General features: G+C 47.0%; 1 protein-coding gene across 2 annotated transcripts in view; it reads left to right on the top strand.

Moving 5' to 3' along the window:
• PHF2 (PHD finger protein 2) overlaps positions 1–27,699 on the top strand; it is a 51,240-nt gene that overhangs the window by 2,904 nt on the left and 20,637 nt on the right. For both annotated transcript variants that reach the window (XM_041467226.1, XM_041467225.1), the window contains exons 2-5: positions 19,101–19,186; positions 25,023–25,137; positions 26,583–26,743; positions 27,252–27,393. In XM_041467226.1, the coding sequence (XP_041323160.1) occupies positions 19,101–19,186; positions 25,023–25,137; positions 26,583–26,743; positions 27,252–27,393 (504 nt within the window). The remainder of the gene's footprint in view (positions 1–19,100; positions 19,187–25,022; positions 25,138–26,582; positions 26,744–27,251; positions 27,394–27,699) is intronic.

Genomic DNA, 27,699 nt, shown 5'->3' with positions numbered 1-27,699 from the left:
CCTTGGGAGACTGAGATTTGATGATTCCCGTTCTCTCCGTTTGCCTGAGCAGCTTCCAGCTGTCTGGAAAAGACAGACATGATCTGAGAGGCAAAGGACACCAATGCCAAAGTGGACACAGGGCTGTTTGTGTCCTCTCCATGTGCAGGTCAGGTGTTCTCTGGTGTGGCTGCTTGGGCTGATGAAGTTCCACACACCTGAGTACTCTGCTTTGAGCAGCCAGTCTGGTGCTCTGTGATCTCCTGGCCCCTCCATCGCCTGTGCTGGCTCTTCTCCCCTGGGTCCCATCCTGAGGAGGAGTCCTGGCATTGTTCTGCCGGGTAGCAGGGACGGCCAGGGTGCAGGGACTGGTTGGCATGGGAACTGGCTCTTTGAAGACCAGGAAAAGAGGAGGAAGAGGGAGTGTCTTGATGTGTGAAGAAGCTGACACTCAGCAGATGCCACGGGTCACTCTGCTGCCTCAAGGGCAGGCCTGGCTGGACAGAAAAATTGGTGCCAGCTGTGCCACAGGCAGTGGCACAGGATTCCTGGGCCAGGGTTCCTGGGCCAGCCACATGCTGCTCGGGCACAGGTGAGGTAGGACAAGGGGGTTCAGCTCTCTGGTGTGAGCAGCTCTGCCTTCTCCTCAGCTTGCAGGTGATGCTGCTGGCTGTCTGTGCCCCGTGACACCGTGCTGCCCCACAGGGACACCCTCCATTCCCCCTTCCTGGGAGCAGCTTGCTGGCAAGTTGCTGGGGGCTGGGAAAAGCTGTACGTGATGACAGGTCTCTGAGTGTCTCATCTGCAATGGAAACGTTACAGAACCTTGTCTCCAGACAAGTCTTTTTGTACCAGTTTGTTCAACTAGAAATCTGTACAGGGTTACTCATTACAGCTGTAGGTGAGGGGAGGTAAATTATTCATATTCTCTGCAGTATTTTGTTACCTGTTCTTATAACCTGCTGTTGTAGGGTGGGATCATGCTCACTCAATGACATAACAAGTATTGATTTTATTACCCTGTGTATATTTAAACTTTGAACCTTCTTGCTCCAGGACTAGCAGTGGTCAATAACTTTAGTTATAGTAAGGTTTAGTTACCAAAAAGCAGTTTGTGCAGTTATCAGAGCAGCCTAAAGTGATGGTGGGAGTTACTCAGGACGCCCTGGCACACAGAGTAAACATGGCTGGGTTAAGAAAAGCAAACTGCTACACTGCAAAGCTAAACTCTGTGTGTGGGCAGATTTTATACTCATAACAGAGCATTCAGCATTTTCCCTTTCAAAAACAGGTCTGGTTTTATACAGCAGCATCTAATTCCACTCTTTTACCCAGGTTTATCTCTAGCTATGGGCAAATTTGGAAATTTGGGTAAAATTTGAAGATGAGGATAATCCTAAAACTAGAGTGCTATTTGCTTTGGTTTTGTCACAGCAGAGGGAATCCCTGAGGTTAATTGTGCTGTGCCCAGAATTATTTCCTCTCATATACTGAGTTCAGCTAGGACCAAAGTGTGTAAGTTTTTCAAATAACTAAAAATCTCAGGTTATTTCAATTTTTCCTGAAGAGTTAGTTGACATGAGTGACAGGCTCAGTTCTTTTGGGAGCCTGCCCACAACACATAACATGAATGAGCCATGCTAATGCCTATACTAGAGTGCTTTTGAAAAATCCAAGTCTAAGTAATACTGGGAGTGGAAGGGCCTACACGAACCTCCTGGTACCTGAGAGCCGGTGTAGATCACAGAAGATTTTTGTATATAAAGATTCTTCCAATTCTAGAAGTTTTTACCCAGATTTTAGGATAAAATGTTAGACTTATTCAACACAATTCATATTTAATTAAAAAAAGACAAAAATACTGTGGTTTAATGATACTCTCCAGCAGCCCAAGCCTTCAGCTGCACTGTTTTGTGAGCAGCCCTGTGGGCACCTAGGTACCTGTTGAGCTCAGCATTAGCAGGATGTCACAACACAGAAATGGGTTCTGCATGGAAAGGGGAACTTTTTCCTTAGTGCTGAGTAGCTCCATAATAAAGGAAATGGGTAAAGATGTCTTCACAAAAGTTAATCAGAGGAATGTAACTACATATGGGGAGATACCAGTGAAGAGAAAAAGTGTTATACAATCACTATAAGGCTTTCCAAAACTCAGAGGCCACCATCTTTAATATTACCTTAATGTATTTTCTTCTTTCTGACCAATGTAAATGTTGTAGTAGCAGCGTAGTGTATTTACACTGAAAACTGAGTGTGTTCTCCTTGCCCAAATAGCCCTCTCTTGTGTGGCAGCCTGGAGGTCTACAGTTCTCAATATATTTTATTAAAATATGGTTTGTGGCATCAAGAGTGTCTTGTGAAGGTGCTCTGAAGCAGTGCTGGAGGTTTGTTTGTGCTACATGTGAGCTGATGCTTTGGAATCACGTGGGTTTTTCATAGTGACCATGCCATGCATCTTATCAGTGACTGATAACTCTGTAACGTGGGTGTACCTTATCAAATCTTACACTGGCTGACTGATACCAATAGTAATTAATTTCCAGAGTTTTATCTGAAAAAAAAATGAGCCTGTTCACAGTCCGTTTTACGACTTTATGCATGGCTGTTTTTGGATGCTACCTGGCTGTTCCATCCAAGTACCTCTGGTATACAGTGTAATGGCAATAACAATGTGTTTGGCAAATCTCACCAGGTCTCTCATGTAGATTTGTCCTGGGGTGTTGGTCCCTCACCCTGTGTGATGGCTGAGCATCTGCCCCCCACCAGAAGGGCCCTCTCTGTGGGACAGGGGTGTCCTGGGGGCCGTGGTCTCCAGCAGTGTGATGTGATCAGGCTGCAACACCTTGAGGCAAATGGTGTCAAGTTGTGCCAGGGGAAGCTTCAGATGGATATTGGGGAAAATTTCTGCGTCAGAAGGGTTGTCATCCCTGGCACAGATTGTCCAGGACAGTGGTGGAGCCACCATCCCTGGATGGATTTAAGAGGGGCAGGACATGGGGACATGGTTAGTGGTGCACTTGGCCGTGCTGGGGGGATGGCTGGACCTGATGATTTTAGGGTCTTTTCCAACCCAAACAATTCCATGATTCTGTGAAGTCCTGCTTTGTTCTGGTGCTTGGTGCTCTTCAGCCCTGGGACCGCAGCCCAGGACACCCAGGGATGAATGTTTTCTCCCGGTCCTGGAGAGTGCAAATCCCTCTTTGTTGTACTCTCCTGGGCCTTTGGAAGAGCTGTTGGAAGAGGCTGACAACACGCACAGGGCCCCCAGCCAGCAGCCCATGGAGGAGTTCCTTCTTTTCCTCTCAGGCACATCCCCAAAATCTGACGGCTGCTGCTCCTCCAGGTGAGGCCAGGGCTTAGTCCTGTGCTTACAGGCAGAGCAGGAGTGAGGACTGAGTTTCCCTGGGTGTAATGGTGCTTAGCTTCCCAGCTAACCAGGATAGACTTCTCCTGGGATATTCAGCAATTTTCAGTGCTTCATCCATTTGTTTTAGCAACTAGTCAAGACAAGCAGAAAGTTAAGCAATAGTATATTTTGACAGGAAAAAATAAACCAGAATTGCAGAAACAAAGATATTTTTAAATTTCCTGTTTGCAATTATCAACCCAGTAATCTGGAACTATGTGAGAGCTGCCTTATTGTTTTTATGGAGTTGCTCATGGATTTCATAGTGTTTTCCTCTTTTAGCAAAATACACAGTACATTTACTCTCAGAAACAGCATTTTGCCTCATCTGACAGACTGGAAGGATGTAACAAGTAAAAAAAAGAAGTGAAATATCTCTGCTAGATATCAGTAGTATGATTTTTTATTAAACCTCCATTTTTGGTGTTAACATCTCAATGGAAGGGAATGGAAACATGAGAATTGGCTGGAATGCTGTTCCTGTGCCATATGTGCCATGTCCCTTGTGTCAGCAGCACACGGAACAGCCAAGGATCATTGTGCAGGAGCACAGTCCCCACAGCCAGGTTGAAAGTGAGATTTAATGCCTTTATGGAGCATCTCAGCAAAGCCTCTGGGATGGGGCAGGTGGGGGAAGCAAAAGGACTTGCAGTGCTGTTGCTGCTGGGCTTGTGTGTTAGCAGGGACAGTGTCTCCTGGATCACCATACCATCCACTTGGGATTTCCTCTCCACTGGAGATCACTGAATACCCTTAAATAGATTGCAGCAGTTACTAAGGAATGTGGAGGGTATCTAGTGTACTCTTAATTTATTTTGCCAAAAGGAGCAGATTATTGGCCAGGAGCAGGCAGGACCGCTGGAACCCCTATCTCCTTACAGGCATGGGGACAGCATACGAGCTCCTTCACATCCCAGAAATGTTTGCCAGGGTATTAAAGAAAAAAAGAATGAAAAAAAAAGCTGTCACCGAGGAGTCCTCTTGATACCGGAATGAGGAGCCATTGAGCAGAATGGTAAGCACGTGGGGCCGCTAAGTCTTTTGTTCCATGACCACTTCAGAAATCCGAGTCACAGAGGTGCCATCAGAAGGCACAAGACCCCCAGAGAGCCCAGGTGCCCGAGGCTGGGAGTCCAGGGGCCGCTTCTGCCAGCCTCTTCTCTCTCATCCCTGCTCCTGTGTATGGAACACTGACAGTGCTACTCTGCAGCGGTTGCTGGTAAGGGATTCATCATTCCAAAGACCTGACTAATTCCTGCTCTGGCATTGCCTCTCAATGAAACTTCCACTGAAAGGTGAAAAGGTGGGTAGAGGGTTGGAAAAGGTGAGATGCCGTTTTCTTACAGGCAAATGTGGGGCTTGTTCTAAAAGGGATGGATTTGCTCTTGTTGAGATGGGTGAGGAGGTCTTAACACACTCAGATTTGTTCTGAGGAGATCCTATGAATTCACAGCTTTTACTGCCAAAGTGGTTATTGGCAGTATGTGGAACTCTTATCCACCACTCTTTTGCATCAGGACAAACACACTGGCCAAATGAAAGCACAGCTGTTCTTGAGGGAAAGGCAACATATCCACTCATCATTTGTCCCAATGTTTATTAGTTCATTATTGGAAAAAATCATGTGTATTTCCAATCCAAGTTTGCTTCTTTTCAGTTTCCAAGTGCTGTATTATTGCATGAGTGAAGAGCTTCTTTCTCACTGAGGTGTTTCTATCAATGTTTTGACGTGCTTCTGCTCAAGTCATCCTCTTTAATTGTAAGATGATAAAATTGTTTGTCTGGGTTTGGCTAAAATAGTAGAATATTTCTTCTACAGTCCAAGAAATACTCTTCATTTTCTAGTTCTATACAGAGACCTTTTAACTTTTGACCATGTTGAGGTGAATATTTTTCCCGTCTCCTACTCCACATTCAGGTTTCCCTGTTTCTTTGTTTATATTTGCAGTAACTTATCAGACAAATGTTGGTTATCTGCATTAAACTTGTAAAGGAGCCAGATATGGCTGCACTAGTTACTTTTTAAGCAGCCTGGTTTTGAAATTGGGTTTCTACCTTTGGAATTGGCTCATGAATAACAGCAGAAAGCCTCAGCCTTGTTCAGAGTTGGAGCAACAAAAACCTCTCCAGTCTGCTGAACTAGCACTGATAAGTCGAAGTGTTGAAGGACCAAGGAAAGCAAGCAGAGACATGTAACAGTCCCTCAAAAGAAATTTATAGACTATTGCACAGGACTGTGACAAAGTTCAGCCTGGTGGAATCAAGGCACCGTGGTGGCCACACAGCAGCTCCTGCTGAGGGATGCCTGCTCACAGTGCTGTCCTTCCAGCACTCCTGGAACAGGCTCCACGCTCACCCCTGGCAGCAGCACATCCCTCCCTGAGCAGGCTCCACGCTCACCCCTGGCAGCAGCACATCCCTCCCTGAGCAGGCTCCACGCTCACCCCTGGCAGCAGCACATCCTTCCCTGAGCCCTCACTCCCAGCCTCACCAGCACCACCGCTCTCTCCTCTGCCCAGCTGGCGCTGCTGCACCCCCACAAGCCCAGCTCCAGGTGCTGCAGAAGGAATGGGTGTGTGTCCAAGGATGCAGCAATGTCCTTAGAAATCAAGGATTGCTGGAAGGTGTGGGAGTGAAACTGCAGGGGACTATGAGCAACACCAGGGGAGTGAAATGCAGCTGTGGGTGAGAAACCGTTACTATTCCTGATGCTGCTTGTAAATCACAGACTGGAGGAGACAGAGGCAGAGGCACAGTGTGTCAGGACACTTTGGTCGAAATGGATGGAGAGGGTTCACAAGGACTTGGATGTATTATTTTCCTTCATTCTTTGGACACAGAGTTGCACAGGACTGTTAGGAATGAGCAAATGCTTTCAGAGACACCCCAGCCCCACTCCTGGGCCCTGCCAGGCTTTGCAGGACCATTCTCCCGCAGCACTGTCAGTGCCCACGGCATTTTCCATTTTTGTCAAGTTTTACCCTCTTTTTGACATTGCACCAGGCGGGCCAGAGAACAGGTGAATTTTGCCCAGTCACCTCCTGTGAAAGGCAGGGTGCTGAGGTTGGCTGTGCAGTGGTGATTCCTGCTCAGCCCCACAGAGGAGGACTTTAATATCTCAGACACCTGCGAGATTTGGGTGCGCGTTTGCTGCTCCCCATGAGCAGTTCACAGGGAATGTGGTGATACTCCTTTGCTTTGCAGGCAGACACTGCCTCTGTGGGGTGCTCTGGGTGTTATGGAAAAGTGGGAGTTCATGTTTCAGGTTCACTTGTGAAGTTTGCAGACTGCATGGAGAGGGGAGCAGGTGAGGAATGGGTGCTGTGAGTGACACCAGCCGGGAGGAGATGCTGTGACAAGCAGTCCTGCACCCAGGGTGGTGCTGGGCAGAGCTCTGCTCCCACTTACCTTCTGGGGCTGCCCTGAACTGGTGTTGGCTGCTACCTAAGGCCCATATACAGTTAAGTCCCTTTTTTGCCATACTGCTAAATTTTTTCCGTTTAAAAAATGCTGAACTGAAGTAGTTGCTGGAATTCAGTTACAGTCCTACTTGAGAAATACCCAAAGGGCTGGAATGAGCAGGAGCTGGGGTTGTTCCCTCATGCTTCCAAAGCAAAGGGCTGTAGGAAATGATCTATTCAACATGTCACTTGCAGTCAGAACTGCTGTAGTGTTTAATGATGAGCCAAGCCTTAATGTTTTTAAGTTCTCAGACCTAAGCTTTTTCCCGGGAGGATTTCTGCAGGGAGGGTGGGCAGGTTTTGTTGTTTACTTGGGGGTTTTTGGTTGCTTAGGACTTTTTATTTAGAACAAGCAAAACTGTTGTTTTATGCTTTGGTGCAAGGAAGATTTTCAGATACAAAGCACTCTCAAATGTTCTTCAGAATAATTATTTCTGCTTTTTTTTTTGTGGTGTGAGAGTTGGCGAATGGTTTGAGGAAGGAAAGCATGTGTCAAGGAGGTGTTTCTGAAGAGCACTTACCTGGAATCTTACAGTGAGTGGTAGCAGAGCCCGTCTGGCTGCCTGAAGTCACAGCCTCAACCTGCCAGCTGCTGCTGCTCCCTTTTCATTGTTCCTTCTGAATTTTGTGGTTTTTTGCATTATTGGAGCTCTGAAATCCTCTCTGAGCAAACTGATTGCTTTAACTGCAAACCATGCTGTTCTGCTGGCATTCCAGGTCCTGCTTATGCCACAGGGCTTCTGTGGGACAGAAATGTCACAATAATTTTTTAAGGAGTGTGTTACGGAGCACATCCTGCATGGGCTGGAAGGGTTCAGTCAGGTAAGGTTTTCCCTTTGAGAAGAGCAAGGCAGAGCTCTAATTTTGTGTTGATAAGTCACAAGCAGTGAAAGAATATTAACACTTCATGTCGTCTTTGTAAAAAGGCGAGAAAAATATCTGGAGAAAAAGAGGAAATTTACCACTTCCCATAGAATCCCGGAATCATTTGTGTTGGGAGGGACCTTAAAGCTCGCCTTGTTCCCGCCTCCTGCCAGGGTGCATTGATGTGCAGGTGTCTGAATCAGCTGAAGAAAGGAGCACTTTACATCAGCACAGCAAGAAGAATCTCCACTGCTAACTCACTGCTAGTAGCACTGGATGTCACTGGGTATTTTATTTTGAGCTGTTACTGCTCCACAGTTCAAAATCATGGGTGATGAAGAAATTTGTTGCGGTTTCCCTGTCAGTTACCAGGTGGAGCAAATCCTTACAAGTCCGTGGACATGAAGGACACCACTTCATGCCAGCCCAGTGCCCAGTCTGAATGCCTGATCCAAGGACACTCATGTCATTTATGGCTGTTGCTACCAAGGTTTTCTTTCTAAACACGCAGGTAGGTTCTCTTTGTTTCCCTCTATCAAGGGTGTTATCCATCATTCCCACACACATGCCATATGCTGTATCAAAGCATGATGGACCATCTCCACCATGGCTGAATTCACAGTGGGACAGTGCTGACATGCCATGGCAGGGGACCCTTTGCTGTCACCTGGATTAGTGGTGGTGGAGGTGAGCCAGCTGGGGAATGGCATGGCAAGAACACACAGAGCGCAGCATGGATGTACATGGAGACAGATAAAGCCAGTTTACGTCTTGAAATAGGAATAAAATGTGATAAAGCTGTAATTGGGTCATTTGAAATTTGATGTTAATCTTTTGAAAATGTATTTGAAGTGCTGAAATGAAATTAAGGTACAAGAGCGGGTTGTGCATGTCAGCAAGAGGAACAGTCAAGAATGGTTTGAAGAGTCTGTTAATAATTTATTATTCTTTAATTGTGTGGTTGTTGGGTTTAATATAGTAAGTTCTTTGTAAATATGACAGTGAAAATCATTCCTGTTCCTTCTCCCTCCTTGTTGTACTGTCTGCTCATTTTGGAGCTCCCCCTGTGAGCGTTGCAGTTGGTACAGTGTTTGCCATGCAAAACAGAGCATGAAAAGGTAACACTGGAGCACTATCAGGATTGCCATGTGTTTATATATTTATGTCTATCTATAAAGAATACATGGAAATGGTCCTGTGACTGAAAAGGACAACCAACCATTGATCAGTATTTTTAGCAAGATCAGAGCATGCAAATTACAGTGATAAGTTACCTCAGATTTAAAAGTAAGTTATATAAATGGTTATATAAATGGGTTTCACAATTAAAGCAAATCAAACACACACAGTACTCAGATTTGTATTAACGTGTATAAATACATATGTGGATGTATAAATACCCAAGTACAGGTAGTTGTTGCAGTACAAAGTTAATGATGTCTGGAGCTTTGCTGGTGTTTGGTTTGTTTGCATTTATCTGCCATTTAGTCCCACGCGTGCACTGCCCATCTCCAGCCTGCTCTGCCGTGCGTGTGGCTGTGGGTGTGACACGCAGGATGAGCGGATCCTCAGTGTAGTCAGGAGGAGTGAGGAGGAACATGAAACGCAAAGGAGTGGTGTTACTCAGTCTTGTGGCCTTTGAAGGACAAGTCACAAAATCAGAAATTCCAGAGGGATCCGTCGGTTGCAGGTGTGAGTTTGTAACAGGCCATTGTTACAGGAGTTTGGTGAGTTGTGGGTCCTGCACAGCTGGTGTTACAGCAGTGGTATTTATTTGCAGTAATGTTCCTGTTGGAGGGAGAAACGGAACGACAGGGTCAGGGCAAGGCTGCAGGCAGTTTGTAAGGGTTTACAGGCTGATTTCCTGGAGTGTGTGTGCTCATTTTTAAGGGTAATTCCTAGAATTGCAGAGGGCGAAACATAAAGGATATGTTTTTCTGAGCAGTGCTTGGTAAACACAGGTTTGTATTGCAGCACAGCTGATCCTGGCTGCTGCTCCTCAGGGCTTAGGTTTGACCCCGCTTTTGGGATTCCTTGTGCTGTGGGGCTCTCCTGGAAATGTGCCCTACCTGCCTGGTCACTTGTCAGGTGCTATTCCCGATAGAGATGCTTATAATCTTCGGATCCTTGGGCCAGCAGAGAAAGGCTGAGGTTAAATCCAGTCTCGTTTGCAGTGCTGCTTGCTGCCACACCGGGCTGGTGGCTGTCAGGGCTCACTCAGACAAGTCTGCCGTGGGAGTTGGCTCTGTTGGTCTGTGGGGTTTGGATACATCCTGGTTAGGCAGTTGGCAGTGCCCACCCTTCTCATCCATCTGGGATGCATGATGTGTTGTACTGAACCTTGAAACTGAGACCTCATTCTGTAGGGTCTCAAGGAACTGAGCAGTAAGCCCTGGCTGATTTTGGGGGTTCTGAATTCCAGCTTGTTGCTGACATGCACAGGTTCTAGTTAGGCCACATAACAGTGAGATGCTGGCAAAGACTTGGGCTGTGCAGTAGGTGCAGGTTGCTGCGATCTAGAAACTTCATTTATTTCTGTTTGGTTGATTTCTTTTTTTCCAGAGTGGAAATGGAATGTTGGCAGTTGGTTTTTGCTGAGGAACAAAAGGCACGTGCTAATAGTAGATATTTTTATAAAGTAGTTTGACCTGTGCTTGGGCAGAAGGTGCCCTGTGAGTGAAAACACACAAAGGCTGGATTCCAGCACTTCTCTGTGGAGGATAATTTGTGCTGGGCTCATACAAGGCTGGTCTGACAGTGGGCTGTTCCCAGGGGCTGCCTCCTGGAGCTCTTCATGGAGCACTGGTCAACAGCTGAGGTGACACATTGTGTGAGGAAGAAGTGCTGAGACACTAATATCACAGAATTTTGTTAGTCATACAATAATTCAAGGATTATTTTCCTTGAGACAATTCTCCTTCCTACTCCCTTCTGCACTAGGCAGAATACAGCCTATGGTTTCTAAAATGCTCTTGAAAATCAGTCCATTCCTGGGATCTTTTGTTTCCTGCTGTGCTTGTCTCAGTGCACGGGGGAGAATGCACTCCATCACTCCATCCCTCAATTATGTGCAGCAGATAAACAAGGATTTATTTGATCAACCCAGCACTAATTCTGTAGAGAAATTTTGCTGTATGCTTGGAGATAGAAGAGGAGGTTTTTAGGGGTCTGGAGAGTTGCCTGTGCAGACTGGGATGAGCTGGGAGCCGGAGGGAGGAAGGGTAAAGGGCAATTTTATGCATGAGTCCACTCTCGGGTGTATGGCCACAACCTGACACAGCGTTTGCACCTAGGCAGAGCCTCAGGGCAGCACTCCTCTTGCAAGTGCCCTTTGCTGTGTGGGGCTCTCGGTGACCTCAGCAGGAAAACCTTGCTGTCCCCCCGATCTGTCTGTAGATCTCAGCCGTGGGGAAGCTCCATGTGAGAGGCTGTTCTGTGACAGAGGCTCTGGTTAGGAGTGTCCTGTGAGGATGACAGGTCTGAGGACATGGAGCCTGTAAGGTGAGTGTCAGGTTAGTCCATGGAGCAAACTGGCAGCACCCCCCAGTGCTATGGACTCCATCAGGACGTGGAGCTGCTGCTTTCCTTCACATGGAGCAGAAAGGGTTTGGGGCACCTGGGGACATGAATTAGTGGTGGCATTGGCAATGCTGGGGGACTGTTGGCCTCCCTGTCCTTCAGATGCTTTTCCAGTGTAAATGATTCTGTGATTCTGTCATTCTGGGCCAAGAGTCCTGTGTGGGCCATGGGTGGAGGGGCTGCTGTCTTGGTCACAGGGCCGAGTGCCACAGCCTGGGGACATGAGCTGTGGGGAAGGGCCCTGCGCTGCACCTGGCTGTGGCTGTGCAGGGGAGCCAGGATGTGTGCTGCCTGCTCGCTGGCTCTGTTTCTGAGTACTGTAGAGTGCAGTGTGTGTGCTCAGGTGTGTCTGTTTGGAGCTGTGTGGCAGCAGAGCAGAGCTGTGTGGATGGTGTCACGCCGAGTACGATGGGTGTCACAGCTCTGCTGGCTCTGTGGTTCTGGCTGACACCTGCACGTCAGTTGAAGATGAAGTAGAAACCATACACAGAGAACAGAAGGTGGCTGGTGAAAGGAGTGGCAGAGAGGAAGAGAGCAGCAGAGACAAGAGGTGCAGGCCAGCTCACTTTTCACACCTGCAGCCTGTTGGCTCAGCCCTGGAGGTGGGAGCTCTGGCACCCTCGCACAGCCTCGGCGCCGGGCTGGGGTGCACTGGGGTGCTGTGGAGGGCCTGCTTTGTCATCTCCCCTGCTCCCAGCCTGGGATGAGTCCTTCTTGTGCCCTGCAATTGCAGTATGGCCACCCAGCCTGGAAAAAGTTTTGGATGTGGCCAGATTCCTTTGTGGACCAGTGCCAATTCTGTCAGTGGAGTTATGTAAGGAATAAATGAAACCTAACAGAATGATTTTGAGAGGAGAGATATTTTTGTTCTGTTTGTTTAATGGACTTATTGACCTTTTGGGTCAAGAATTTTGGGACCTTTAATTTGGGCTTGGCAATTTTTTCCTTCAGTTTTGTTTTATTCCTGCTTTTTACCACTCTCTTTGTCTGGTTCCCTCCCTCTTGGCTTATTTCCCATCTGCTCATGGGAAACCCAGTGCTGAGAAGGAGGAGAACAAACATCAGGGCAGCTGTAATCACACAAGGGTGAGCAGCCTGAGCAGGCTGAGCCCAGTTTGCAGCAGCAGCAGCAGCAGCAGCAGCAGCAGCAGCAGCAGCAGCAGCAGCACCTTGGCACAGTAGTGGGTTCACAGGTGTCCTGTGCCCAGCTCAGGTCTTTCAGGTGGCAGAGGATGGGGCTGGCACTGCCACTCTCAGAGGACAGGGCAAGAGATATGTTAGTGTGCAAAAAATGGCATGAGACATTCTCCCCAGTCAGTGGTGAAGGGGTTCACCTCTTCAAGGTGTTGCCTCTGAGGTCATCGAGGTGACAGGCATTGCAGTCAGCTGGAATTGTGTGATTGATTGTTGGGGTCAGTCTCTAAGTCTTTAATTATTTAAAACTATATGACAGCAAGATTGAATAGAATTTTGAGTTGATATAACATAATTAGGGGGAAAAGAGTCTCATCTAGCACTTTTCAGCCACGTGTGTTTCATGAGAGAGTCACCTGCCAGCAGTGGGGATCAGGAGAGCTGGGCTTCACTTCTGAAGCAGGGTGTATTTCCTTGCTCTGTAGATTCCCTCAGTGAGAAGAGGTTGTTGGAAAATGTAATTCATTCTAAACTAAGCAGTAATTCTCCTTCAAATTACATCTTAATAAAAAAGATAACATCTTAGGCAGTCTCTGATTTAGGCACACTGCATTTTAAATCTGTCCTAATTATAGTGCTCATCGCTTAACATTCATTTAATGAAGATCCTCATTTATAAGGACAAGGTTGGCAAATAGGAATTAATGCCATTATAACCTGTGAGTCTCCCAAAGGAAACAAATCAAAAGCTCTGTGAAGGAAATGAAACCATATTATTTATAGCAAGGCAAAGCACAGAGTCACCAGCCATACCTTCGTGTATCTGGCTCAGGGGCCTGCAGCAGATGTCCTTTGGAAAGGACAGTGCCCTGCTCCAGCTGGGACACAGCTTCCCTGGAGGAGCCCCTGGCTTGCAAGTGGACCTTGGCTTTGTTTTGGTCTCAGTTTCTGATTCAGGACCAGACCTCCTCTCATCAGCCCCAGAAATAACCAGAGTGGTTCACTAAGGCCCAGAAATAAGGATGGAAGGAAGACATTACAGTTGTCTCTGTGGATCTGGAATGCTGTGGTGGATGCACACCTCTGCTGCTGTCGTTTCATCTCATGCTGGTCTCAGAACTGCTGGGTTTGAAGGAGCACTGTCAGACTGTCTTTGTAGCTGATTTCAGCACACACAGGAGGTGGATGGTTCCACTGGCTCCTTGGAAACCTTAGTCACCCTGAACAGTGTTTCACTGGTGGAATTCTAGTGATGGCAGTGAGAGTTGTGTACCAGCCTAAGAGCCTTTGGAGCGCTGCAGCCTTGCAGAGGACCCTGCAACCCTCCCTCACAATCTCTCCTTACTTGGAGGCTCGGAGTCTCTGCTGATTTGAGGGCACGGCTGGAGCTGTGTCAGGGCAGGTTTAGGTTGTATCTCAGGGAAAGGCTCTTCCCCCAGAGGGTGCTGGCACTGCCCAGGCTCCCCAGGGAATGGGCACGGCCCCGAGGCTGCCAGAGCTCCAGGAGCCTTTGGACACCCTGCCAGGGATGCCCAGGGTGGGGTTGTTGGAGGGTCTGGGCAGGGACAGGGGTTGGACTCCATGATCCTATCATTGAGCTAGAGAAAATTCAGACATAGAAGATTTTCAATAATACAGGAAAAACATGGTCACACTTGTATGAATTTCTCTCCACAAATATCAAAATGGCAATTGTTTAGGAAGGCTGTGATAATCTGATAATAATACATAGCAAACTGGGTTTTATTTATTTAACTTTCACATTAATTTTCATCCTACTAGAGCGATGTCTTTAACTTAAAATCTGAAAAAAACCCTCCTGCCAGTAGTTCTGGATTTCAGTTTCCCACTTATTGGCAGCAGGCATTAAACCAAGATCCGAAATATAACTTTGAACATGATTAACCCTAATTAATGGGTCCTTTGAGCTGAGGATATTCCATGATTTATGAAGTCTCTGAAAGCTCTGTGTGGGCAGCACAGCCCAGCTCTTGCACAGAGCTGGGCATTTTCAAGGCACTGAATGAGTGTTTGTCCATTCTGCATCAGCAACCTTGAGGCCCTGGGGCAGGTGTTGGTGCTGCTGCTGCCTGCAGGGGGGAAACTGAGTCAAAAAGCTGAGCTCATTTCCTGGGATGAAAAGCAGTCCAAGCAATCTAATAAGCAGTGAGGATTGTCCCTGTGCCTGCATTCAGGTGTTGCTGAAGCTGCTGGGCTCCTTGCAGGGACTGTGCAGATGCTATTCAGTTTGCAAGGAGACCTTTTCCCTTTTCCCTTTCCTTTTTCCCTTTCCCCATCCCTTTCTCTCCACATTTGTGTTTCTGTGAGCGAATGAGAGGTGATGTGGAATTCTGTGTGTCCAGTACAGCTTGAGTTCTCTCTCATTTAGGCCTTAATTAAAGACATCCGTGCAGGGCACCCTCACCCCTGTGCCCACACCAGCACACGAGTTCCTTCTGCTGTCCTTGGTCTTGGGTCTCCTGCTGGAGTGACACCAGCGTGTGTCCCTGTTCTCTTGGATGACTCCTGAGCTCGCTGCTTTGCTTTAACCCTAGCTGACAGCAGGCTTCAGCTCTCCAAAATCTCTGTTTCATGAGAACATGTGACTGATTAGATGAGACAAATCCTTCTGCTTAGGAAAAGGCCTGTTTGTTTGCTCTGGAGACACTGGAGAGCACGCAGGAGAGAGCTCTGGTTAGAGTTCTCCCTGTAAAGCCACCAGGAAAACAGCCCAGAAGACATGAACCCATGGAACAGCACATTTCCTTGCTCTCAAAACGGCCTCCCTCTTTCCCCTTTTCTGTCTTTCATTAAATTCTCTTGTGCTCACAGTGTTGGCCGTTGCATTTCTGGATGCTGGGATGGACACTTAACATTGGCCTGGCATCAAAACATGAAGTGTGAGCCTCCCCACTGCTGGGCAGTGCTGCTTTTTTGCAGCACCTATGGCTTTGTCCAGGTGGTAGAGGCTCCTGGAACTGGACAGGTGTCTGTCTTCTGTGCAATTACAGAAGTAAGCGAAGTTACACTTGTTAAGGAAGAGCGTTGTTGTGAGCATGTGACTGGTGACACAGCAGGAGCACCAGCTGTTCAGGGATGGGGATGAGCTCAGGGTGATCACTAATTGTGACCTGTCAAAATGCTGGGAGTTCTTCTGCACTCCGTGGAGCTTTGGTGATTTGTCCTCATGAGCTGGGGTGGAGCAGTGCTGGGAAGGGAAGGGAAGGGAAGGGAAGGGAAGGGATGTTAGCCTATTTTTTCCTTTGGCTCTATATCTGTTTTCCTAGATTTGATTTTCTTCCCCATCTAAGAGTCTTTTTCTTGTTTATTTTATTTTTTCGTATTTTTCTATATTGTCTTTTGGTTGATAATGGAGGTGACATGGTTTTGATAGAACAGATACTACGTGGTTTAATTTTTCTCCTGAAGCTACTTAAAATGTCACCTCCCTGCAGATGACAACCCCAGGTTGCCAGAAACCTTCATGCTATAAAACCAGTTTAGTTTACTCACCTTTTATTAGTGTTGCCTGCATAACAGAAAAATCATTGTTAGCTTTATCAGATTATTGAAACTTGAACATCTCTTCACTGCAAACACAGAAGCAATTTCATTTTAAAGTGGAAAAGGGCAGAGTTTCTAATAAAAATGAAATTTCTAGCCTCTGACTGCAAAAGCTTCTAATGTGCTAATTCTCCTTTAAATCCATGTAATGTGGGTGAGATATCAGCTTAAACAGCTGCAATATCAAAGCCTTTACTTGTAATTTTTATTTTTTCCCCTACAACGGTTTTGGTGAAATTCAAATACATTTTTAATAATATTTCCCTTTTATCTCATTATCAAATTAGTTTTATGCTGCCTCAACATGAGTTAAATCACTTAACGACCATTTAAAAATCAGCCATCAGGTTGGTGAAATTGTTCCAATAAGATTCCTGGATGCAGGACAATTAATCTCTTAGGCCATCTTTGCTGTGTTTGGTGAGAAAGGTTTTTTTGAGCTGTGAGAGGTGGTGGTGGCTGCTGCTCCAGCATCCCACATCCATGCCCTGCACAGCAGGTGCATCCCTGTGAGCAGCTGTAAGTGGCCAAACTTTATTCCAAAGCCATACTGTTGGAAAAGTTGACTGTGCCTTGTAGGAGCCGGCTGGAGTTTGAGGTCAGTTATTTTTACTTCTCTGTGTTGTTCCCTCAGATGTTTGACTCCCTCAGAACAATGCCCCCCCCCGTGCTGCAGCCATTGCCCTGTGCCACAGCTGCTCAGACCTCCTCCCATCCCGTGCCAAGGGTCTCATCTCCTTACTTTAGCTAAATATAGAGTTTTCAAGCTCTTGTAGAGAGCCTAATCCATACCTTTACTGAGCTTAGCCAGCTGAATCCTGTGGCATAAGCAGCTGACACAGCTTTGTGGGTAGAGGAATCCTCTACATTCTCTTACACTGGCTCTAATCTACCAAGGTTTGTTTAATTTTTCTGCTGATTAATCTGGTATTTTTCTACTATTTTTTTCTGGTATTTTCTACCAATCTGATATTTTTCTCTATATATGTACAGGATTCTGATGACTGGATAGTTGTGATGGTGATTTTTCCTGTCGGCAAACTTCAGTTTTCTGTGCTGGCTTCCCAGGGACACACGACAATTTTGTATTTTTTCAAGTAACTGTTTAATGAAAAAAAATCAGCCAAATCTGCTGTTGCTTTGACACAATTCCAAAATAATGATTTTTGTTCCCAGTCTGGCTTCGCAGAGATGAGAGTGTCTCTGGCTTTAGTTACAGAGCTCCTGTCACCCTGGGCTCTTTGTTTTGAAGAGAGCTGGCTCCCACATTAACAGTTGCAACAGGGGCACCATACCTACCGAGGTTTCTGGCAGGATCTCATTTTGGCACAACAGTTACAATGGTAATAAAAAGGATGTGTTGCTGTATCTTAGCTAGTTTGGCCTTTCTCATCATGGCTGCAGCCTCGGTTGTGTTGCTGCTGTTCTCCAGCAGCAGGTATGCCTGTGGTTTGTGGTGGTGATGTGCACCACTGTGGGCCTTGGGGTCAGCAGGGGGTTCAAAGCCACCTCTGGCAGTGGGGGCTCCCAGTGCATTTTAACAGCTGCTCCATGCCCCAGGTGTGCTTCTGTGGGTTCTTGGACACGTGCATCCCCTGCCAAGGGCACCCAGAGCCCTTAGGGAGTGTGTCCCGGGGCTCTCGTGGGAGGGGTGGGCGCAGGATTGTGTGTTATCCTCCTTTATCAGCGCCTAGATCATGGCCTTCCTGCTTCTGGAGCAGCACCAGGTGCTGCTGTGTGTCCCCCCTGTGTGAATTTCTCCTGTTGCTGAACCGATTTTTGGACACACTGGTGTCCTGCAGAGCTTGAACAGAGCGAGAATGATCTGAGAGTTTCTGTGAAGTGCTCGGTGGAACTGGCTCACACTGCTGCCTGGCCTTTGGGATGAAGCAGCCATCCTCTGCTCTGCTTCCTCCAGGTAGAAACAGGAGCCATAAACTCTGAACTCCTGCACTTGTCAGTGCTCAGCCCTGCTGGGGAATGCCAGGATGCAGAATGTGGCCTTTTGCATGGAGGTAGCACTGTGTGACCCCTGCCCATACCTCTTCCCTGGCAGAAAAGCAGTGTTGGTGTTCTCTGCAAGCTGAGGAGCACTGAGAGGTGCTCTCTGCTGATTCAGAGCACTGGCAGCTGTGCCCTGCTCCCTGCAGAGCACTGGGGAGGCATTTCAGGAGATAAAGTAGAGAAAGCCCAGGAGAGCTCCTGGCACGGTGCGATCCAGCCTTCCTTGTGCTGCAGCTTAAGGTGCCTCTGATGCCTCTGGTGGGTGATCTTGCCTAGCTAAGCTCCCATGGAGCCCAGGCACCAGGGAGAATCCCAGAGCACCCCGCTGAGCCCTTTTCCCTGTGCAGTTCCTTGCAGCCTGGGCTGCTCCTGACACAGGCGGCAGGAGCGGGGTCCCCTTTGCCCTTCTCTGTGGGCAGGGCAGTGCCACGCTGCACCTGCGTTCTTTGGCTGCCTGCTTGGCACTTGGACTGTGCAGCAGCTTCTTGTCTTGGGTGCTTCAATGCTCAGCTGTGTACTTGGCTGCCCCCCAGCCTGTGCTCCCACGGGATTGTCCATGGGCGTGCCCAGGGTTGCTGCTGGTGTGTCCCATCCAAACCCACCTCGGTGGCATCCTGGCACAGCCAGGAGCGCTGAGCTGGGTGTCTGCTTCACCTCCTCATCTTCCTACACTGCAGCAGAGGTGGGACCTGTGGAAGCTGTGCACATGGTATCCCTTGCCAAGATCCCTCTGGTACTTCACAGCTGTCCACACATATTTTGCGAAGGTGTGTTTTGTTAATCGGGTTTATGTGGGATGGTACTGGGAGAACTCTGTGTAGGTGCAAAATAGTCTCCTTGGAAAAAACAAAATTCTGTGGGTCTCTCTGCCACATTTTCTTGGAGTTCTGCAATGGGCTGCTGGGTGGGCTTCTGGCTGGCAGCTTTCGGAGCAAGCCCTCAGGAATGTGGGTGACAAAAAGCCAGTCTGAACCAGCGCACATGGCCCCAAAGCCGGTTTGGGCAGGGTGCTGCTGCTCAGTGCAGCTGCAAGCGCATGGGGCCGTCATCATTAATGGTATGCTTGGGCATGGTTGGGCTAACGTCAGATTTACCTTCTTGTGTTCCAGCTGTGTTGGTGTGGAAGAAGAGGAGGCACCAGATATTGACATCTATCATTGTCCAAATTGTGAGAAAACCCACGGAAAGTCAACCTGTAAGTACCCCTGTGCAGCCAGTCCCTGACACGAAGCAGGGGGAGGGTGTTTGAACAACAGGAGCTTTTTGTTTTGGTCATTACAAAAGGCACACCTCAGTATCATGTGCCATAAATATTGGAATTCAAACCAGAAGGTGAAGAAAGATGTTTGGATCACGGAGCTTTTGCTGCAGCCTTAGGCACGTATGTGAGCTCATGCAGGCACTTACCTGGAAAACTTCAGTCCTCAACCCCACAAAAAGCTGAGTGTCCTTCCTTGGTTGAATTGTGCCTATACTCAGTAATGTGGGCTAGAAAAACCCTATGGAGGCAGCTAAGTGCTAATAGAGGGAGTTTTGGAACCTACATGGAGTTTTCTGTCTGCAGATGAGAAGAGTAAGAAGCAGTTTGTTGTGCTTGGCTTGGATATAGAATTGCAGTGATTTCAGTGTCAGTCAAAATTGAGGATACACTGAGGGTGCCAATTCTTGCAGTTCTTTCACAGGAAAAAGATTCTCCTGAGCAAAAGTGACAGTTGATCTCAGTGGGAGTTTTGTCTGGGAAGGAATCGTGAGATGTGTTTGCTTTGGTCAGATTAATTCACAAATTCTTTCTATTATACAATGCAGAAAAAAAGAACAAAATAAACCAATCCCTGTGAAAGATTAAATGCTTTGCTTGAAAACCAGTTATTATAAATAAGCAACAGTGCCAGGGAGGATCCTGCTGCTCTGCAACCTGAGGGCATCCTGCAGAGGAAGAGCACCGTGCTCATCTGCTGGAGCTGAGGGAAGCCTGATGACCTTTTATTTAGTGTGAAATAAGGGATGACTGGAAAGTGACTGCTGTTGTGTTAAAATTCAGAATGTTTAACCCAAGCAATTATTTCTGTTTAACAATTATTGCCTTAATTTTTAAAGTTTAAGAATTTTCTAGTGGGAATGGGGTGGAGTCTGAGTGTTTGTTTTGTGGGCAAAAAATAGAATTGTATTTCCACTGTGTTTTTTTAAAAATCAAATGTGAACTGGAAACCTGAATGACCTGCAGCTGCTCCTGTCTCCCAGAGGGTCCAACTGAGAAACTGGCAAAATCCCCGCTGAGGGACTGGTTCTGAAAGACTTAACAAAATCATTATATCCCTACAAAATGTTGTGGTTTGAAAGGATCAGCCTTTCTAGTGTTTTGTTTTCCTACTTACACAAATAACCACAAATCATTTTGAAATTAATGATTTGGGATTGGAGGGGGGGTGATTGCAGGCATTCCCAGACTGTTCCTAACCCAGGAGGGAAGAAGCGGCACAGGATCTCCACCCTCTGAGTCTGTCAGTGCATAACTTTGAGATGGATCTGATACTTTGATTTCTTTCACTTTAAAAAAAAAATTATGAATTATGAAAGGCACCTACTTTTCAGGGCAAGGGAAAAAACACAGTCAGGAGCAAAAGCCTGTAATCAGGAATTGAATATCAGTTCTATAAAAACTGGGGTGCGTCATCCTGGAATTCAAGGCATGGCAGTTTTGATAAAAAGATTGCAAGTTTAATATACCAGTTATGATGAGGAGAGTTGAATTGACAACAACATTCTGATGCTTTTTAAAAGGTTTCTGTCTATCCAGTTATTTTTATCCAAATAAAAATCCACTGATGTGTCCCAGAGCATTCAGCCCAGCAGAAAGTTCCAGCCCCTGCCATGGCAGGGACACCTTCCGCTGTCCCAGGCTGCTCCAAGCCCTGTCCAACCTGACCTTGGACACTTCCAGGGATCCAGGGGCAGCCACAGCTGCTCTGGGCACCCTGTGCCAGGGCCTGCCCACCCTCACAGGGAACAATTCCTAATTCCCAAACTCCCATCCGTCCCTGCCCTCTGGCAGTGGGAAGCCATTCCCTGTGTCCTGTCCCTCCGTCCCTTGTCCCCAGTCCCTCTGCAGCTCTCCTGGAGCCCCTTCAGGCCCTGCCAGGGGCTCTGAGCTCTCTCTGGAGCCTTCTCCTCTCCAGGTGAGCATCCCCAGCTCTCCCAGCCTGAATCCAGAGCAGAGGGGCTCCAGCCCTGGGAGCAGCTCCAGGGCCTCCTCTGGATCTCTCCAGCAGCCCCACATCCTTCTGATGCTGCGGCACAGATCTGGGGCAGCTCTGCAGCTGGGGTCTCAGAAGGTGTCCCTTGACCCTGTTCCTCTGGGGATGCAGCATGGTGGGAATACAGGCCAACATCCATTCTGTAGGACAGGCAGGGCACTTCCTTTTCTCTCTTTGAATACAGAATAGGCAGTTTAATGACATGCAACACCAATCATCAAAGAAGTGAAGTGCAAAAATTTTATTTAAATATAAATCATAGCTATCCTTACCTTGAGTTTTGGTGACAAGGTCACAAGCTGCATAGTAATTTTCCCTGCTAATGTGTAGAGTGGTGGATTCTGTGGAAAAAGGAGGCTGTTCTACTCTAGCCCATCCTTGCAGGGTACACCAGGCCAGGGGAGTTAAAAGCTGGAAGAAGTGAAGGAGGGAGTGGCTCGGCTGGTGAATTCCATCTGCTGGAATTTGCATGGAGGATATCCTGCTGCAGGGCTTGGGCACTGCTGGCAGATCGCTTCCTTTGCTTATTAACTGCTCCAGAATCTGTTCAGACCCGTTATCCAGCACTATCAGCTCTGTAATAAAGGAGTAGGAGTTGTTCCAGCACCAGTAGTTCACTGGTAGGATTTAATTATGGTGAGATTAGCAAAGGGAAACACAGACACCAATTGTCTGTTATGCAACTTGTCTGGATTTAAAAATATACATGTATTTCTGGAGCTTGCCTTCTACCAGATATGTTTTCCAGATGTCAAATTTAAAAATCATTTTCCTCTCCTTACATTTTTCCACATTACCACTGTGGTGAGTGGCTGCTCTCAGAAGATTGCTTCCTGTCACATGGCATTTTAAGCCATTCCTGCTTAATGAAATGTGTAGGGACTTCTCTTTGGGAAAAATCATCCATATTCATCCAACATTTTGTGACATAATTTCAATAAAATGTAAGGGCTTCATTTGGGTAGGCTTGGCTCATTTTCATAACACAGTCTGAAATGCTGGGTTTGATTGCTGCCTCATTTGCCACAGTGAAAATCAGGAGAAATCCTTTGGAATCAGTGGAGTTACAGAGCTGCAAGTGAGCCAAAGGCTGTGCTTGGCTTTAAGTACTTAAAACATTGGTGTTGATCAGCAGAGAGCTCACAGGGTGCTCCTGGCTGTCCCTGCTCTAGGGAAACAAGATGGGCTTTAAAGTCAGTCATTTAGGTTGGAAAAAAATCCAAGATCACTTAGTCCAATCTGTGACTGATCACCAGCTTGTTAAGACCAGAGCACTGAGTGCCATGTCCAGCAGTTCCATGAGCACTTCCAGGGATGGGGACTCCACCCCTCCCTGGGCAGCCCTATCCCATGCTTGACCTCCCTTTCTTTCTTCCCGAGAATTCAAGTTGATGATCCCTTCTACCCAAATATGTTTGACATAATATATGTGTATCTATATATATTAATATATAATTAATATAGTAATATAAATTGTAATTATATTAATATATTAATAGGAATTAATATATAATTAATATTAATTGTAATTGTGTTATATATAATTGCATATATTAATATATTAATATAATATATATATGTGAATTACTCATTTTGACATACAGCTTTTGTAAAAATTTATTCCCTTTTTCCAATGTTGGACTTCCAAGGTTAAATTTGGGTCAGCTAGATCTGGAGAAAAAGAAATCTGTGATAAACTACAAAAAAGTAGCTTTTCTGGCCCAAGCTGGGATCTGTTGGCTGTGAGAATGAGCCTTTAGTCCTTGCTGTGGTGTTCATGGCAAAGATAAAATATAGAAAGTGTGGCTGGAAATGACCAAGAGTCAAGTGTTTGATGCAGGGTAATGGACTCCAGCTGGTGTCCAGGAGACAGCTCCTCCTGGGGAATGCTCTGGGGTGAGAATCGGGGCTGCCTCTGCAGGAGGGCTGGATGGCAGAGCTGGATGGCAGAGCTGGATGGGGAGAGCTGGATGGGGAGAGCTGGATGGCAGAGCTGGATGGCAGAGCTGGCTGGGAGAGCTGGATGGCAGAGCTGGATGGCAGAGCTGGATGGGCAGAGCTGGATGGCAGAGCTGGATGGCAGAGCTGGATGGGGAGAGCTGGATGGCAAGGTTCCTGGGAAAGGGGGACGCCTGCCAGCTCTTGGTGCAGAGGCAAAGAGCTCCCTGGAGGTTTTGGGAGAGTTTCAGTAGATTTGTTAATTCAGCACTGATCTGTCGCCTTCATTTTCCTATGCTCTGTGCTGTCTGGAGTGTTAATAAAGGAATGTGGTTAAGCTCTTAAATTCTCCTGTGGCAAGTGACACCTCTTTCCCTGGGACTTGCACTCAGAGTGCAAGTGCAATCAGCACACTCGTGGTGTGGATTCAGATGGCTGAGAGGGGGGAGGAGGCGGAGGAGGCGGAGGTTGGGAAGGGAGGGAGAGGAGGAAGGTTTGGCATTCAAGCCAGGCTTGTTTCCTTTGTTACCAGGAGCATTGAATTAATACACTAAGCCTGAGAGTCATTAAGATAAAGAACTAGCAGCTTTAATGAATATCTCCAGCTAGGCTGGAGCCTGCATGGAACTAATAAACCAAACATGCTTTGTGCAAAACCTGGGGTGGACTCACTGGGAGATGTCTTTCCTTAAGTTATTCCAGGGCTGTGGTTGGGAAAGCAAAATTTGCTCTTTCCAAATCTCATGTATTATATCTCTAGCCTGCAGATTCCTTTCCTAATGGAAAAGTGTATGGATCGGTGTGTGTGCAAAGAGCGAGGAGTGGGTGCCATCTGTGAGGGGTATGCTGCCTTCCCTCGCTGTTTTGATAAGAGGTCTGGACTTGGGGTGAAATACTGAGTTTCATGATGTGAAACAAGGGTGGATAATGAAAGTATGTGACATATGAAAATTCTATTAACAGAGGCTTTAACTGACACAAATGAGGAAAAAGCCAGTTTCCTACCAGCGTGAGTTCCTCTGCACTCACTGTGGAAGCAGGAACAGCCGAGAGGGATAGTGCTGACTCAGGGAAAAAGCAGGACCAGTTTTTCTTGCTGTGTTATCTGGCTGTCAGAGGCAGGGAAAAACCACACTGAAACCTGACTGGCTCACGTGTGCTCATTCCTGCTGGCCCTTTATCCCTGCTGGACTGTCCTGTGTGTCCATCCCTCACTGGGAGCACAGTCAAGGGGCCTCAATCAGCTGCAGCTCTGAGCCATAATAAATTCCCTTCCCTGCACTTCTAGCAACTAATTCCTTTTCCTTCTCCTTCTCCTTCTCCTTCTCCTTCTCCTTCTCCTTCTCCTTCTCCTTTTCCTTCCCTGTCCATTCTCTGTGCAGGGCACACTAAAATCCCATCAAACTTGGTGTCAAATGCAGCACCACTGGACAGAGCTTTATTCTGAGGCAATTCCTGATGAATGCACTCCCACAGATCCGTCCTGCAGGTTGTGCCAAGAGGTTTCCAGGGAGTTTCCTGGTGAGGATGAGGGACAGTGTGAGAGCCCAGAGTGTCCAGAGCCGGTGCTTGTGTGAGGCTGCAGGCACTGCAGCTCAGCAATTACCCAACTGCTGCCCTCTGCTCCAAAATGCTCACTGCTCACTCTGTAATGGATCTTCAGCTGCACCACAATTGTCTAATGGGGCACTGAGAGCAATATTAAAATCTGCAGGGCAGCATGGCAGGGGTTCCCTCCACTCTGCTTGGGAGATAAATTAAATGAAGATTCATCCTTCCTGCCAATGTCTTAATAATTACCTTCATCTTAACATAGCTGTCCAATTCATTCTTTTTCAGTGAAAAAGAAAAGGAATTGGCATAAGCATGATACCGGCCAGACAACGGAGGTGAAGCCTGTGCAGAACGGGAGCCAAGTGTTTATAAAGGAGCTGCGGAGTCGGACATTTCCCAGGTGGGTTTGGTGTGGACAGGGGCAGTGCTGGGGTCCTTGAGGCTGGGAATGGGCTGTGCTGGAAGCATTGCATAGTATTGGTGGTTAAATCAGTGCTGTTTGGTTGCAGATGTCCCAGGTTCTTCCGTTTTTCACATTTGTGCAGCTGTATTCAGATCTCCTCTCAGCTGAGCCCAGTGCCTGTGGATTGCCATAGATGCTGGGATTTGGGAAGGCAAGGATCAGGGAATCATAGAATAGTTTTGGTGGGAAGGGACCTTAAAGCCCATCCAGTGCCACCCCTGCCCTGGGCAGGGGCACCTGACAGGTTGCACAGCTCATTTTAAGAAAGATTTATGGCCCAGGCAGATTGATTTCAGTAACCTCGGGTGGCCTCTGAGACTGCAGTCACACATACAGTATCTCTGAGTCACTCCAAAACTGTTATAAAGAATACAGCCCCCCATTTTTTCTCTTTGTTACTCATTAGTGTGTGCATAAGAAAATCCTGCTGCCAGATGAAATCTCCTGAGACAGGAGGGTCTGTAGCACAAAAATGCCTGCAAGATTCAGGACTCAGACACCAAGTCTTGTGGAGGAATTTTCTCCTCCAAAGCAAATGAATGGGATGTGCAGATGGGACAGGCCAGGCCCCATCACTCAGACCTAAGGGCTGCTGGAGGGGACAGGGGGGTCAGACCAGGAGCATCACTGGTGACTCCCGGCACGAGGCAGGGAATAACAACCCCCAGTGAGTGCTTGGGAGGGTCTCAGATCAAAAGGAACACTGATGGGAGCAAAAAGGCAAAAAATATTATTCATGTCATTCTTTCTAAAATGTTTAATACCAAAATAATGCTGGAGTAGCAAGAGTAGCAGTGAAAACAGTTAAATTGATTATTCTCTGTGAGGGTGGGCAGGCCCTGGCACAGGGTGCCCAGAGCAGCTGTGGCTGCCCCTGGATCCCTGGCAGGGTCCAAGGCCAGGCTGGACAGGGCTTGGAGCAGCCTGGGACAGTGGAAGGTGTCCCTGCCACTTCAAAATGATCTGCAGAATACTTCCTGAGCACATTATTCAACTGCTTTAAAATGTTTTGCAAAGCATTTCTAGGGCCATTTATTTGAGACTGGGTAACGTTTTTAACCTTATCTTCTTTAGAGTGAAACATTTAACCTTAATTCTTTAACATTGATCACTGGTAGCTTGGCTGATCCTACAGCTGAGGAGAATGATCTTTTGCTATAAGCCATTATTTTAGGACTTCCCAGTAGTTGGAGCATGAGGCTCGAGCAATTGCATGATTTTTTTTGTGCCCTTTGTGCTTTGCAATAAATGCGGTTTTGGCTTATGTACCTAATTTGCCTATAATTCCTTTTTCATGGTGTCTTCCTTTCAGCAGTGAAACACAGAGCATTCCAAACTCAGCGTGGAGCTCCTCACCACTGAATCTGTGTTTGCTTTTGCAGTGCTGAAGACATAGTGGTGAAAGTGCCAGGCAGCCAGCTGACAGCAGAGTATTTGGAAGAGAAGGGCTTTGCCGAGCCCATCCTGGTCCCCAAGAAGGATGGGCTGGGTCTGGCTGTGCCTGCCCCCACCTTCTACGTCAGCGACGTCGAGAACTACGTTGGTGGGTACCTGGCATTGCAGTGCTTGGAGCTCAGCTGCTTTATAGAGATCATTAGTTGCATGGAAAACTGTAAAATGCGTTCTAAAATATTGTCTGTGCCATGAGCTGTGCTGGTCTCCGTGCAGCGTTTTATGTAGTGGGAGGTTGTAGTTAGCAATTAAGTCATTCTTGTTTTGTGTGGCAGCTTGGCAGTGAGGCTGAGCCAGCCTGCACGGCTCTCCACAGCTCTGCATAAGCAGTTACAGCCAAAGTAGTATCAAGGAATGGTTTTCCCAGGGACATGACTACAAAAGCACCATTTGATGGGTATTTATGTATATGCAGGTCTTTCGTGCATGTGTGTCTGTGTGGCTGCATACATAAGCAACAGGGAGGATCCAAGGGCTGAAAAAGTCAGAAAATCAAAAGATTTAGGTGTTTCTGGACAGGTTAACTCACCCCCAAGCATAGAAAAGGGGGCAAGGCAGGCTGTCCATCAACCTGTCCTCTCCGCTGAATTCGTGTGCAGGGCCGGAGCGCAGCGTTGATGTCACTGATGTCACCAAGCAGAAAGATTGCAAGATGAAGCTCAAGGAATTTGTGGATTACTACTACAGCACAAACAGGAAAAGGGTCTTAAATGTCACAAACCTGGAGTTCTCTGACACCAGGTAAGGGTCCAGCCTACTGCACAGTAATTACTGCGGTTTTATTTTGATTTATAATTTTTATTTAATTTATTATTTTGTATATAACATATTTCTATATAATAACATAGCTGTATGCTATACTATACTACCCCATATGGGTTTTTTTGAATTATATTAATATTGCTCACATAGAATTATGTAGAAGTTATAATTTAAAATTACTGAATCTCACATTGTGTGTGGGATAAGTGTCTGAGTTAGGCCTCTGCCTTCCCTAGTGCTTTTCCTCCTTAGGGAAAGTTTAGCAGCTTCTGGTTGCTCTGACTT

Source organism: Pyrgilauda ruficollis, unplaced genomic scaffold, assembly GCF_017590135.1.
Source record: "Pyrgilauda ruficollis isolate IOZ18807 unplaced genomic scaffold, ASM1759013v1 scaffold203, whole genome shotgun sequence".
Lineage (NCBI taxonomy): Eukaryota > Metazoa > Chordata > Aves > Passeriformes > Passeridae > Pyrgilauda > Pyrgilauda ruficollis.
Note: the sequence above shows the minus strand (reverse complement) of the source record. Positions and strands in the feature narration are given on the sequence as shown.